The sequence below is a fragment of the Schistosoma mansoni genome, chromosome 7 (assembly GCF_000237925.1).
Source record: "Schistosoma mansoni strain Puerto Rico chromosome 7, complete genome".
In the NCBI taxonomy this organism is placed as follows: Eukaryota; Metazoa; Platyhelminthes; class Trematoda; order Strigeidida; family Schistosomatidae; genus Schistosoma; species Schistosoma mansoni.
The window spans coordinates 972,026-986,171 of record NC_031501.1 but is presented as its reverse complement, the minus strand read 5'-3'; the positions used below and the strand labels follow the sequence as shown (position 1 = coordinate 986,171).

General features: G+C 38.1%; 2 protein-coding genes across 2 annotated transcripts; one reads left to right on the top strand and one right to left on the bottom strand.

Annotated features, from left to right (window-relative positions):
* Positions 1–2,586: 2,586 nt before the first annotated feature.
* On the top strand, positions 2,587–10,451 carry Smp_127670 (hypothetical protein; the record flags this gene model as incomplete). The annotated part of the gene is made up of 4 exons (XM_018798576.1): positions 2,587–2,607; positions 7,901–8,014; positions 9,016–9,191; positions 10,364–10,451. The coding sequence occupies 4 exons, from the start codon at positions 2,587–2,589 to the stop codon at positions 10,449–10,451; spliced, it is 399 nt and encodes a 132-aa protein (XP_018653504.1).
* A 283-nt stretch (positions 10,452–10,734) lies between these two features.
* Positions 10,735–13,506, bottom strand: Smp_127660 (hypothetical protein). The gene is made up of 7 exons (XM_018798574.1): positions 13,411–13,506; positions 13,316–13,372; positions 13,162–13,274; positions 13,057–13,121; positions 12,233–12,340; positions 11,493–11,555; positions 10,735–11,179 (listed from the first exon to the last, which is right to left on the bottom strand). The coding sequence occupies exons 1-7, from the start codon at positions 13,445–13,447 to the stop codon at positions 10,870–10,872; spliced, it is 753 nt and encodes a 250-aa protein (XP_018653503.1). The 5' UTR covers positions 13,448–13,506; the 3' UTR covers positions 10,735–10,869.
* Between the last annotated feature and the right edge of the window lie 640 nt (positions 13,507–14,146).

The window sequence follows — 14,146 nt, the reverse complement described above, 5'->3', positions numbered from 1 at the left end:
ATCCAATACCTGTCAGAAGAGTAAGTGTACATTTTGTAATTTCTTTTGCCCCCCGCTGATGGTTGAAATTGAATTTCGGATCTTTTCAAATGTCTTCTGAGGAACCTCAGTAGTTCTGATAGATTCAGCAGTAATTTGTGAATTTGTGTGTCTTACGCGCGCTATTTAAAAAGGACAGTGGTATTTTTCCTCGTTGAGTAAATTCTATTGTTTTGATCGTTATTAACGTATCAAGACTACTGTTTATACTTCGATTGAATTTCTTTCAGTTAAAGTATTCGACTAGAGTATCATTTTCGGTATCCTAAATAGTTTTATCGTCGGTACTCCAGAGTACCTTGTTTTTTCTATTGTATCTGTTAGTACTTTGGTCCTAACTATTTATAGTTTTTTTCTACTTTTAGTCAAAACTCAGTTTCTCATCCTAAAATGACTGGAAGGTGCAACAAAAGCATTTGCCACCGCCCAGGATGTCGATATCCCGTTGACAGCGGCATGCAGTGCGATGAGTGCAAAGGTTGGTACCACGAAATTTGCACGAAGCTAACGCCTACAGCTTTTAAGCGGTTCAGTAAGAATGGATGCATATGGCTATGTCAACAGTGCTGTTTGGATGCAAATAGCCTGTTAACTGAGGCCATCTCAATGGTAAATGCCGCGAAAAAGTGTCTCGGCAAGCGCGGTCGGGACACATCGGTTAGAACTCGATCTGTCGACACGCAGATTGACATAAGACAGGCCCAAGTGAGTCCAAAAAATGCCGACCCACACTGTCCAAAGGAGGAAGGACATCCTCCAAAGAGGTCTGTCACAACCAGAAACTCGCGCAAAGAAGTCTCTTCTGTCCCTCGTATCAAAAATGGTACCCAGAAGGGAACTTCCAAAACCCAAAATCGCAAGGCTCGATCGGTTTCCAGCGCGAAAGATGACCCATCCTCAAGTTGGTTGATCCCAGTGCGAAAATTCTTAAAAGAAAATGTTAGACCGTAGAGGAGATAAGGGAAGGCGATGGTTAGGTGAAGTAAACAAACTGACTGATTAATTAATAATGCAAACAATACGAATGGACTGAAGTGTAAGAATGATAGGTACGAAAAGATTATAAGAAGGGACGTAGATAGAAACACAATGACGGCATATGATAATAATAATAATAATGACAGAAAATTTACAAGACACGCATCAGACACGGCTAGCCCAAGTGGAAGATAGTCATCCATGACTGAGTACGCGTTTGTCAAGTCTCTTCTTGAAGTTATCTACTGAAGGAGATGTGATTACTTCAGTCGGAAGAGCATTACAATTGGAAAGAAATCCTAATGAGAAAAAGCGGAAACATATATGTTGTTTCGCTCTTTGATGTGAAATTTTTCTAAGGTTGTCTCGAAGAGAGCGGCGAGACATTCTTGATAATCGTCATGGGGTGACTAGAGATGCATAGTATGTTGTATCCATTATCAGATCATTTTTTATTCTTCTATAGCTCAGAGACAACTATCCCAAGTTTTGGAGTCTATCCTGAAAAGATTTATTCCTCAGCTCTATCACTCTTTTAGTTGCCCGTCTCTGTATTCTATCCAAGAGATTTATGTCTTTTTTAACAGAGGGGACACAGTAGCGTTACGGACTTTAACGTGGGGCCGTAAGTACGTTTTAAAGTGTCAGAAACAGTCCTGATGTGAAGCGTTACATTTGCCTTGATACATCCCTATGTAGTTGGAGCTGGCGTCTACGTTATTCGCTGTTATCAGTCTGATGAGATATATGAGAACTTCACTGAGGACGTAATTCGCTTGTGTCCTGAAGAACTAGATATTTTAGAACTTTGCAGTTCGACATGTTTAAATTAAAAACACTATCCACCTTCGTTTTTTTATTGCTATGACTTCTTCCTGGAGCTAAAATGAATCCTCTTGCCTACAGATCTTCATTTCTTGGTGTCATCGGCATGTTTGGAAGTCAGTGAGCCAGTTTTATCTAGGAGGTTGATGACGGAGATCAGGAGGAGGAGTAGTCTCGTCTGGAGGTCTGGCCAACGTGTATTGTTTACCTTTGGTACGGAACACGTAGAGATAAGAGAAGTTGGTTAGGTAAATCTCATCACCGCAATCGTCATTACAGGGATTGAGTGCAGTAGTTGCTTTTGTAAACGTATTCTCTCGTTTGACCACTAATCAGCCCCTCCATTTCTTCCAACAGTACTGAAAGGGTGCATCTGGTCAGCAACAAGCTAGCATTCCCTCCAACCCCATTTGGAATTTCAGGGAGAGTGGTGATTGGCATGACAGGTCATATGTCGATACACTGGCGGCCTCCGTGAATCGCTTCAGGATTGTGGAACAGGTTTTGCAACATTCATCAGATCAAAAGAGTTCCAGTCTCTTTGAAACAAACCCGGGATTTAGATGGATCTTTTCCAGGCAATCACCTAATACTAAAACAGAAAGATATAACAAGCCAATAAGCTCCCTGTTTAGTTGAGAGACGGAATAAGTAGTAAAATTATTTCGTTTTTTAGTCTGGTAAGATCACCGCTTGGCTCTCTCAGAGTACATCCCTCTTTTACCTGTGGGTTTCCATGTTGCCATGGGTCTGAAGCAGTCGAAAGTAAGTGATTAAAAATCAACAAGTAACTCGACTTCAAAGCAAGATCTTCGGTGCAAGACGTTGACAAACTAATTCTTTATTTCATCCTGGAATCAAATTTCCTATTTTCCTCGACTGAACGGCTATACGTTTGTGTGCTTATGATAGGATGATTCCGTACAGCTCGAGTTGTACTACATTCAAATTCCTAAAGGCTTTTTCTAATCTCACTATAGATTGAGAGTCAATGGAGCTCATTTGAACAAACCTATGGAGTTATTTTTAGATTATTTCGTGATGAAGTTGATTGCCTGCTCTGGAAATACCTAACACTTCATCTTTATCTCAGTCCATAGAAAAGCTGTGTTCTGAATCCTTTAGGAGGATTTATAGAGTTGTGGTCTAGTTCGGTATTAGTACTACTTTAATAACAGACCGAATCCCCAAAATGTAGATTTATCATGATGTTACTACCGAACACTTAAGATCTTACGTGTAAGTCACATCATAGTCTTCACTGACCCATCCTATCGTGACAACAATATGATACTTAGTATTTCTGATGAGTATATTTTGACTGAGGATAGAATAATATGTTTCGTGTGAAGAGTAATAAGTTAAGCGTACCTACCATATCTGCAACGCTGAGTCATACCACCCGATTAAGTGAATGTTTCCGCGTTCACCACTGCTGACCTTCTCTAAGTGTCACATGCTGAATATACATCTTTTCAGTAGTCATATACCCGACTTAAGAGATCGCGTGGTTACGAACCAATGCAACTTCAGATTTCTCGTATGTTCTATACCTTACCTTTCGTCTGAATTAGAGGCTCTGCTCCCCACTTCAGTCAGGATTATCCCTTTAAAGTCAGGTTATAGTTTGAAAGACACTCTTCAAGATATCTTCCAGAATAACATCCCACATAATCATCAAATGGCCACTTCTTTTGTGACCAGATTAAAAAAATCTTCGAATTTCAAACTTTGATAGACAGAACTAGAAAGCTGTGCGTTCCCTCGAATATGTGTCTGGATAGTAGGAGAACATTCTCAATCCTAGACATGCATGGCTCTTCTTATGTTACTCATGAATCAGATGGACAAAGCGAAACAACTAATAATAGTGGAATTCATAAAAAAATAGGGAAATAGAGTTATCACTCTCACTACGTATAGAGCTAACATGGACTTTGGCCCTCTTTTTCAATGATTTAGCAGAATTTATCATCGTGGTCACTTCCAGAAGGGAGCTTCGTATCATCCGTCGTGTTCTATCTTCTTTAGCTAACCTTGTAAGTGTTGTTTAACGTCGATTTTCTAGGATGAAGGGAATCATGAGTTATGTGATCCACTGTGATCGCTTAATACTCATGTGCCGCTTATGCTAAAAGTTCGAAGCTGAGCACTGTTCATTTTTAATACTTGTAACTCTTAAGCTACTTGCCAACAAGTTCCAGGGGAAAACGTTTTTTAATATATGGGGATACGATGCAAAAATTATTTTCACATGACACCTCTAGCAAAACCTGAAAACGGATGCAAATAATTCGGAGGTCACGCTACCTAAAGTTTTGGAAAGGAACCCCATATCAGTGTATGGTTGATGTATAGTGATGAGTTCCACTCAATTGATTGTTCAACGATGATCCGTAGTGTCGCAATCTGGTCTGTGCACGACCGATCCTTACGGAATCCAGCCTGCTGATCTCGAAGTTGGGCATCTACTGCGTCTTTCATCCGGTTCAGCAACACTCTGTTGAAAACTTTTCCTGGTACTGATAGCAAACAGATGCCTCTGTAATTTTCACATTTGCCCAGATCTCCTTTCTTTGGTATCTCGATGAGGTATCCTTCTTCCCAGTCCGTTGCCACTTGTTTCTCTTCCCAAATCTTCTTGAATAGAAGGTGAAGCATGTTTGCAGTTATTTCAATGTCTGCCTTTAGTTCTTCAGCTGGTATACTGTCAGGTCCTTCTGCCTTTCCGCTCTTGATTTGCCTGATGGCCATCTTGATTTCTTCGATCGTTAGTGGAGTCACATCCACAGGAATGTCTGTCTGTGTTACTTTAATGTTCACAGGGTTCAGTATAGATGGTCAACTCAAGAGTTCCCCGAAGTATTCTAATCTGTTCCTCTGTTGTTTAATTTCAATGATTGCTTTGCCTTCTTTATCATTGATCAGCCCCTCCGGTTTACTAAATCTTCCTGTTAGTTTCTTCGTCGCGTCATATTACCTTCTCTTTCAGCTTTCTTAGCTGTCGTTGCTAGGTCTTCCACGCATTTCCATCTGTCAACTCCAACGCTCTTTTTCACTTGCTTGTTTGCTTCAGTGTGTCTGGCGTGCAACTTGACTTCACCTGTTAATGTTCGACCCCTGTTAATTGCTCCCTTCTTTCTTTCTTCAATTTTGTCCTCGGTCTCTATAGAGGTCTATTCCTTATGATAATGCCTTTTGCTGTCCAGAACTTCTTTACACGTTGAAGTTATTGTCTAATCAATCTCTTTTCAATTGTCCTCCTTAGTAGTTTCTACTCCTCCAGTAAACATTTTAGGGCTTGGAATACGTTCTAGAAAGTTATCTTGAACTCTTTGGGTTTGCAAGTATTTTAAAGGGAAGCTGCATCAAAATTTTGTGATGCTGTTTATCTAGTTGTCTTATGCTTCTTTACCTTCAGTTTCATTTTGAACACAACCGGGTGGTGATCTGAAGCTATGTCAGCCCCTCTCTTGGTTCCCACTTCGCGATTTTCCGTCGGAGTGTTTTAGTGATACAAATATAATCCATCCGGTTCATCGTGGTGTGTTCGGGCGAAACCCTTATGGCCTTTTGTATGTTTTTCTGCGGGAATATTGTGCCCCCTATAACTAATTAGTTGCATGCAAATAGGTTTGCGAATCTCCCCCCATTTTCATTTCTCTCTTTCAGTCCATGTCGTAACATGGTATATTCCTGATCGTTGTTATCCATTCCGACTTCGGTGTTTAGGCCACCGTCAAGATGGACAGGTCTTTACCCGAACACTTCGCTATGACTGATTGAAGCCTATCGTAAAACTGCCCCTTATCATTCACTTTGCTATCATTGGTGGTTGCATAACATTGAATAACATTCATTGTAATTAGCTTCCTGTTTGTTTTGGAGGATGCTTTGATGATCCTGGATAGGTGAGATTACCATCTTATACATGTATTATGTGCTTCTTTGAACAGCAACAGAGAAATTCCCTGTGTGGAGCATTTTCTTCTTTGTGATCAGAGAACAACAGCATCTCTTCTCTTCAGTTATTCCAAGTTGATTTATTTATTCATTGGAACACAAATATTAATACAAATGGGCACCGAATACATATGCGCCACACAAGTCACTTGATTTGCGTGTGGGCTATTATACTCCCCGGATGCTCAGACCGAAGCAGGTGATTTTCTTAGGAGGCCACACCCAGAGCCTTCAACCTGAAGGTTTCATCCACAAGGCATTGGAGAAACGCTACGAAATGCAATCCTATGATAGACGATGACCAATGACTAATTTATACGCCTTTTGTTCCTTCAGGATCCTGGGGGCCATGTGCACCACTGACTTAGGATCAGAGTTTTCCAACTCCCTTTTTTGGATCCTCAATATTCACTAACCCGGTTAAAGCTCCGGATATTCACTTTTTATCCCTCAATTTCGTAAGCAACACCCCTACCATAGGAAGATAGTGAATAGTGCTTCCTTAACAGTGACTGTATACGTGTGGCCACGTGAGAGCATTTCAAATTGAAGAACTGACTCTCCCGCCTTTGGCCATCCCAGCGCATTTTAGGCTTTATTCCGAGCACCCTGTTAAGTCGTATCTTATCATTTCCGTTACTATTTTACTGGTCCTTCTGGTCTCCCACAATGTCCGAAAATTCCATGTATTTATAATAAGGGTTGTTCTGGTTGTTAGAAGGTACATCGATCTCGTAACTTCCGAAGAATCTGGACCTTCACCATGGGGCAATTTTAAGCAAGGTTGTTTCCTACTGGACGGGGATGCTGACCCTACACCCAACCCTTCTCCTTTACGCGGCCTTGGGGCCGGCAGTAGCCCTAGAAGAACTACAGGCGGAGTTTAAAGTGCCACTGCACTGGAAATTAAACTCTTCTATGCGAAGATCCTTCAAATTTCAGGTCAGAGTATCGATCGTTAAAGTGACTTATTTCTGGTAAGCAATTTTTTGGCGAGATTTCTTCTTACAAAGTGGAGTTGCTAAGCCCACAACCGATCCTCTTACGCGTAAGCTTTAAGTCTACAGCAACTTTAGAAGGGTAGATAATTAAGTACTCACATCTACATTCGCAATCACTACCTCAAGGACCAAGTGGCTAACTTGATTGTAATCCAAGGTGACAGTAAATGACCTGCCACACCCTTCACTACAAAGAATACTAGGCTCCCATTTCTCTGGGAAAACGCGGTAAGCCCCCCTATAATACAGGTGTCTAAACACTCAGACCTAGTAAAGCCGACTAGACAGACGGACTTCACTGTATTCATTAGATGCACCTAAAAACCTTAATCAAAGTCAAAACATGGGAAGAAAGAAACTTATCGTTTCATGTTAGTAGGTAATATATATTAGGAATGAATGAGTGACAATAACAACATACATGATGTTTCTTAAAGTTTACTGCTCAAAAATCAGTAAAAAAGTATCAGGATATTGTAAATTCCTTTTCACTATGACTACGTGTACTTTATTTGTAGGAGTTTTTCTGTACCGAAATTTCCTTCGCAAGGTGACGGCGCGCTGTTGAGAATATCCCTTTTTGAAACTGTTTAGTATTTCTGTGGGATGTCCCATAAATATCACGGGAAAAACAGCTTTCCGCTGTTAAAAAATACTTCGACACCGTATCGTGTTAAATGTGAATCCATATCACTTCCAGATTGGATTCAGGATACTGGTTATGGTACTTGTTCTTCGACTTTTCTTAGTCTCGGCCTCACCACGGAGAAAGATATTTTCCCTGAAAGTGTAGGAGTTCAAGAATTTACCGGTACTAGGAATTCGTGAGTTCCTTAAATTTGTTCGCTTATTGTTCAGTTTACGGGGTAAGCGGCGTGTTGATATACTGTCTGCCCTGATGTCTTTTGAAAAGTCGGAATATATACTTCTGAAAATTCTCCGTTACCTGACTATTTCTGACCGTCTTACAATACTTAGTGTTTGTAAGTCATGGTATTCGTTGAAATTGCGCTTTCCACGGCTGTTTACCGCTAGTAGAAAGCATGAGATTACACTAAAGGTACGTTTCACATAATTTATAAACCTGTGTTTAGGAGAACCTGGCCAAGGGTTCACGGAGATCAACAACCAACCGTAAACCGTTAAGTGCTATCAACTGCTTCAACTTTTGTACAATTAAGAATAGAGTTGATAAGTTTGATACTAAGGTAAGAAAGGTTGCATTGTTAACATGCAAATTCGCTATATATAGTGTAAACTTTTGATAAGTCAATCAGTTCAGAAAGCATTTATGTCTAGACACCCTCAACAAGTTCATTAAGTCACGGTTTACCATTGATTTTTATCTTCAATAAAGCTAGCAGAGGGGATTTCCTCTTTTTTATGATGCATTATAAATAGATCTCGCAAAATTTGCTTGGTATATTTGGGCAATCAGACACTGACATCTCTTGGTAACACTAGGGTCCAACAGTCGCGTAAAAATATTCAAGTTTGATTGGCAGAAAGCCAAAGTTATACATGTTAACTGTACATTTCATCCCAAGTCTACCACTATGGGGTAGTTGGTATCAAATTGTTGATTCCAAGCCAATAGTAATGGTATGCCCTTAGACAATAATAGTCGTAATGCTCTCCAAAGAGGCTCATTTATTAATAAGAAGGTGTAACTTGTGACTTAAACCAATTTCCCCTTGGGTTAGACTTGTGAACCGAATATCCACATTTACGCACTTTCATTTTATGAATAGAAGTATGCTGGTTGATTCAGGTCATTACTATACCGGGTTTTGTCGCAAGCTCTACGGATAACTAATTACATAGAGTTTATCATTGCTTGATCATTAGGCCTCGCTATTTTCACTTCGTACGCTTGTTCTTAGTTTTAAAAAATGCCTAGTTGTTATCACAGGTTAGCGGCTAATGATATCTATACTCCTAATGTAATTTGAAATATTTGTTTCAGAGTAGTATACTGATATAACATGTCGAATGTTTGCTAAGAAAGTTAATTTACGAGCCAGAATACATTCCTAGGAACCAACGCAGCCGAAATCAACCAAGTTGTCATTTTAAATCATTGGCATTGCTATTGACAAAAACCATTCCTAAACGAACGCCGTGACTATCCTTACTTCCTGGTGATGTGGCTTTTTATTTTCTGCTTACGACATTGTTCATCAAACCTCTTATTTTTTACCACTTAAAGGAGTTTTTGCATCCATGCCCCGTATGCTCTGGAGTAGCGTTTTATAGACCTAATGAATGGCCGAATCGTTTGCATTGTCAGGCTTTGGATTGTGGTATCTCTGTTTGTTATAATTGTCAACGGGAACACTCGCCCAGTGATAAATGTCAAATGACACCAGACTCACCAGTATGCAGGTATGGTTCTTCGTATTTTACGCCTGATTTTCTCCAGGAATTATTTCAAGTCGTTTGTATTTAGAGGTCACTATGGTACAATATCAAGTGCCTATGTAGCTAAATGGCTACTTATTGTTTTTTAAGTTGGCGTGCAAGGGTGCCGTGACGTTACATTTTGAAGATGTTCCTTAAACTGGATCTCGATAACATTTAAATATGTACGGACAGAAATAGTGTTTACGTTTAAGTAAAAATAGTCATAGATCCCAGGTTTGATGTTCGAAATATATATATTAGTATTGAGTATAAAACGTGTCCAAGTGTACTCAGGTATGTATTTAGTAGGAAGCAAGTTTTGATTCAAGATCTGAGTTCATGAGAAACTTGCATATGCTCACGTCCTACTCACAGAAAAATTACACGATGGGGACGTGTAACAATTAAAACACTAGCCTGTTTGTTTACAATGGTCTTTATGTTGGATTAGCGAAAACTCAGCGTGACGTAAACTTGGAAATCTTACTGTTAGTTTACTGATTAAGCTCCTTACTAACTGACGACACTCTCTATAAAACTTAATATAACGTGCATGACCAGACCTTTGACATAAAAAAGGTATTTGTTATTTATGAATGAAATCTGACTCGGGCATGAAACAGCTATATTTTATAATCAAAAGTCCCATATGAACGACCTACACGCCCGTTTTTCAATCACTAAGCCTATGATTCATCAATCAGTAAGTATCTCAACTCTCTAACCAACAAATATGGCTCAAGACCAGTTGAAAGAACGTGTGACTAACTTTTTAATAACAGCAGTTAGTCTAGACACGATTAGGTTTAAGACGCTACTACCGTTTATTCCATTTAAAACTTTCCCCAAGGACTATAATGCGCAAAATTTTTTTTCCTGAAAAGTCTGAGTTAACATGATACAAAAATCAATTTCCTACATTACGGAGATTCATTAACCTTGAATAAATTTCGCAAGTATCAAAAAGTAAAATACTTTAATGACGAGATACATAATAAGTGTTCCCAGTGTTCATTAACTAATCATAAACTTTTAAACCTGCGCTTTACCATATGAATGCTGGCCTAACAAGTTAAAATGACTGATTTCAAAACTTATTTGTTACTCACAATGTTTAACTATCAAAAATTCAGACAATACTTTATCTTGTTTAGATTGTCTCCCATCCAGCCTCGGGCATCCCCAACTCGCAGTCCAAGAACCCGAGCCCGGTTAATGAAGGCTTCTCTTCGTCGCTTGTAATCGCTTGTTGATTTTACTGTACCATAGTTCTTTCATATGTACATACTTTTTGTTTTAAACTGTTATTCGTAGTTTCTATTATAATATATACTTGTTTTTGCCTGTTTCACTAATTGCTCTAAAAATATGAAGCTCACAATAGTATTTAAGTACGTGCTTGAAAAGTATGTAGTTAGGTAATCGTCAACCAGATAAACTTATCATCTTACATTCTAGTCATTGTTTTGCCACCTACGCTATCTATAAAATAGCTCGTTAAGTATGTATTAAAAAAATGCAACTATAGGCTTAAGAAGAATATTGTACTTGTATGATACAATCTGCAACATTACAAATTATCACAGGAAATAGCTGCTTGTAAAACAGCTCCAGCTACTCATTTCCAGAGTTTTAGCCTTGTTAGGATTAGTTTGCGAAACTAGGTTTCCAGAAATTTTGGTTCCTCATCAAATGAACTCGAGGAGTTAGTGATTTTAGAATCAGATAAATTAGGTGAGATGGTAGAGCAAGACACATCGGTACTTTGTGTCCACAAAACTCTTCTGGTCAAATTGACAGCTTGATCACGTACTTGTACGGCTGCTGTCGACACTGTGCTGGATATGTGGCTTAGTGTTCGTGAGTTTGTAGAGGTCTCTATACATTTGTTGTTTCTGGAAGAAAAGTCAGTGTGTACACCTTCGTTGCGTTGAGTTGATCTTCGTTCTCGTGACTCTTTATGACTTAAACTAGAAGAGAAGTTTAAACGGGAAAAATCAACTTTATTTACTAAACACAAATTCGAGCAGACCAACAAAAAAGCATAGAATAGTGACATGTAAGTGCAATCATTCTGGAAAACAAATCTGACAGAAAACACACAACCACCGTGTTAAATCACACAAAAATGAATCAAAGATTTGCAAACAAACAATGTATTAAGATTATGCACTGCATCCATACATATGTAATTAAGAAGCAAATTAAGACTAGCAGATTAAAATGGAGCATTCTGTTGCATATTTACCGTTGCTGGCAATCGTATAGATGCAAGTGTAATACCTTAACAGCTCCTCATCATTTAGATCCCACGAAACAAGATCGATGCCTATTTCAACTGGTGGACTACAAATAAATCGAATAGAAACCATTGTAAATGTAAACGAGTAATTCTTTTCAAAATCGATGTGAATCATAAATTTTCTGGACTTACTTTGTGATGGATTAGTGGCTCATTAAGTTTCCAGGACTTAATTCTGAAGGGGTTGGGAGTAGTGCTCAGGTTCACATAACTGTCTTACTAAGTGGGAGAGCGATAGTTGTACATTCCGAAATCTTCCAAAGTGTTCTATTATGTGAAACATGTTGATTATCTCTTAGTTATGAGTTAGGAACTAAGTACTAACCAACAGATGGTCATCGGTTAAAAACGTATCTACTCAAATGTTATTGTTAGTTGGGTTATATCACAAGCTATCATGTAGTAGGTATGGTTTGTGATTGAGTCTATAAATGCGTTGCATTTAATCCCCACAGCAATGTTTTTCAGAAAAGTCACAATCTCCAGTAGGGTGATATGTTCATATATGTATAGCTCGACAGTCTAATTTAAACTTGTCAATAAATGTACCATAAGTTCTGCGTTAAACACAAAACTCCAGTTGTCATTAGTGATTTGTCACTGTAGATCCCTTCGATAGTGAGGTAAGCTACATTCATTTAATAAATTTCAAGAAATAATAGGATCACAACTAAACAGAGTAGTAATATTTTGAGTGTGTTATAAATCACTGGAAACTTACGCGTTCATGCGTGCATAATCCAACTGCAGTTTAGCAAATAAGCTCGACTTCAAGAGCTCATTAATCCGGTTAAAATGTATTGTAGCCTTTGAGATACTTTTAACATTACTACAGAATTAAATAACAATTTATAAAAAAATTTACGCTTTTAATACTAACTGTAAGTGATATGCGCTTTTAAATCCCTATTTACATTACACAAATATAATAAAAACCACTTTAACTATTTAAAGTTGGATCAGACTTTATTTGCCGTTCACAGTTGAGATCTAAACAAAGACAACGGAAACTTGTTTGACATTTGTCTACTTATGATCATAATGGAGTAAAGAGAGCACACAGTACAAACTGATTCATACTGCATTGGTAAACATGTGTAGGGTACAAGTACCAATAATGAGTCCCACTATAGCATTGACAGTGTGGTAGGACCAGAAAGTAAGTATTGCTAAGGTCAGGCATCATAGTTTAGATAAGAAGAGGACGTTAGTCAACTAAGTTTTAAACTATAGTGTAGTAAATAATCGGGAAGACTAGTTGTGAACTAAGACAGATAGATGTATTACCGTCTACAGAATTAAATTGACTAGGTTAGAGGTTTTACTTTTAAGAACTGCCAATTATTGATCTCCTCTTACCACACTGAGACAACATTTAATAATCATAAACGATGCATATTTGTATCACTTTATAACTTGTAATTTCTGAGATGCTCTGGATAATTACGAAGACCGTTTGGACATCTACCACGGACTTTTAAACTATTATTCTAACATTTCGATTTATAGTCGTTAACAGTAAGTATTTAGGGATACATGACTTACTCGAGTGCATAATCAAGATCGTAACAAGAACCACGTAATTGTGAATCTAAATGTTCGATTTTCAACTATATAAAGAATATTACAAAAACATAAGAAATTTCCAACTTGGTATTTCAAGATTTCCGGAATCGATTTTCTAATATGTTCTTGAATATGAAAATAAGCCAGTGAAGGTTCATTTGCAAGTGAAATAAGTAGATCAGAAGTGGTTGCAGTCACTACATCAGCATAGAGTTATGAATTCAAAGTAATTAACTACCTTTCTGACTTAACGATTCGTTCATTACATTCGTTTTATTTGATGATTGATCTTTTTCTAAAGATGTCGTTTAATTTGAAAATATTGAAAAGTACCTTTCTTGTTTGACAAGAAGTTTACACTTCTTTCCATCAGTTTATGAATAAATATAATTTATTGGCGACAGAATGTTTTCCATGATTACTTGTAAGTGAATGCCAATTAGTATACAACAACGATTTAATATACTGTGAATCAGAAAACAAAACGCAAAAAATCATGAATTTATGTAAACCCTGGCCATCTCAAATAAATCCAAACTACAAAATTTGTTAGTATTTGTCAATTTGCGTCAACAGTAGCGTAGGTGGAATATCTTTCTGCCAATTAAGGGATGGGTATACTGCACGGCAGCTCTCCTCCTTGTTTCACAGTTGTGAAACATGATCTCTAAAAACAGATGTTCGTAGGTTACTGGTATTTGAGCATCAGTATCTTTGAACCATTTCTCGCATATTTTGGGACCGTCAGTTTGAGATGAAAAGGATCAACAGCAACTGGAAAAGATTGCCCAGGACAGAGTTGGGTGGAGAATGCTGTTGAGTGGCATATGCTCATCTATGGGGAGTAACAGGCGTAAGTAAGTAATTTGAGATTAGATCCAGAGTACAAGGTTATGATGATAAATCGATTAACGAGGTAGTGAATCTTCAGTGACTGCGACAGTTAAGACAAAAATTACGTCTACCGACTACCTATCTTGTAACTTTTTATTCCACTACCCCTTTTTTCGGATCATATTCTCGATCCCTAATTTTTTCATTGCCAATAATATTATTATTTCTACTGCTC

Coding starts and splice junctions, on each gene's coding strand:
- Smp_127660 (XM_018798574.1), bottom strand. CDS start 13,447: ATGGAAAGAAGTGTAAACTTCTTGTCAAACAAGAAAG. Junction 12,341..13,056: donor GATCTTGATTATGCACTCGA/GTAAGTCATGTA, acceptor TTAATTCTGTAG/TAATGTTAAAAGTATCTCAA. Junction 11,556..12,232: donor GATTATGCACGCATGAACGC/GTAAGTTTCCAG, acceptor ATTTATTTGTAG/TCCACCAGTTGAAATAGGCA.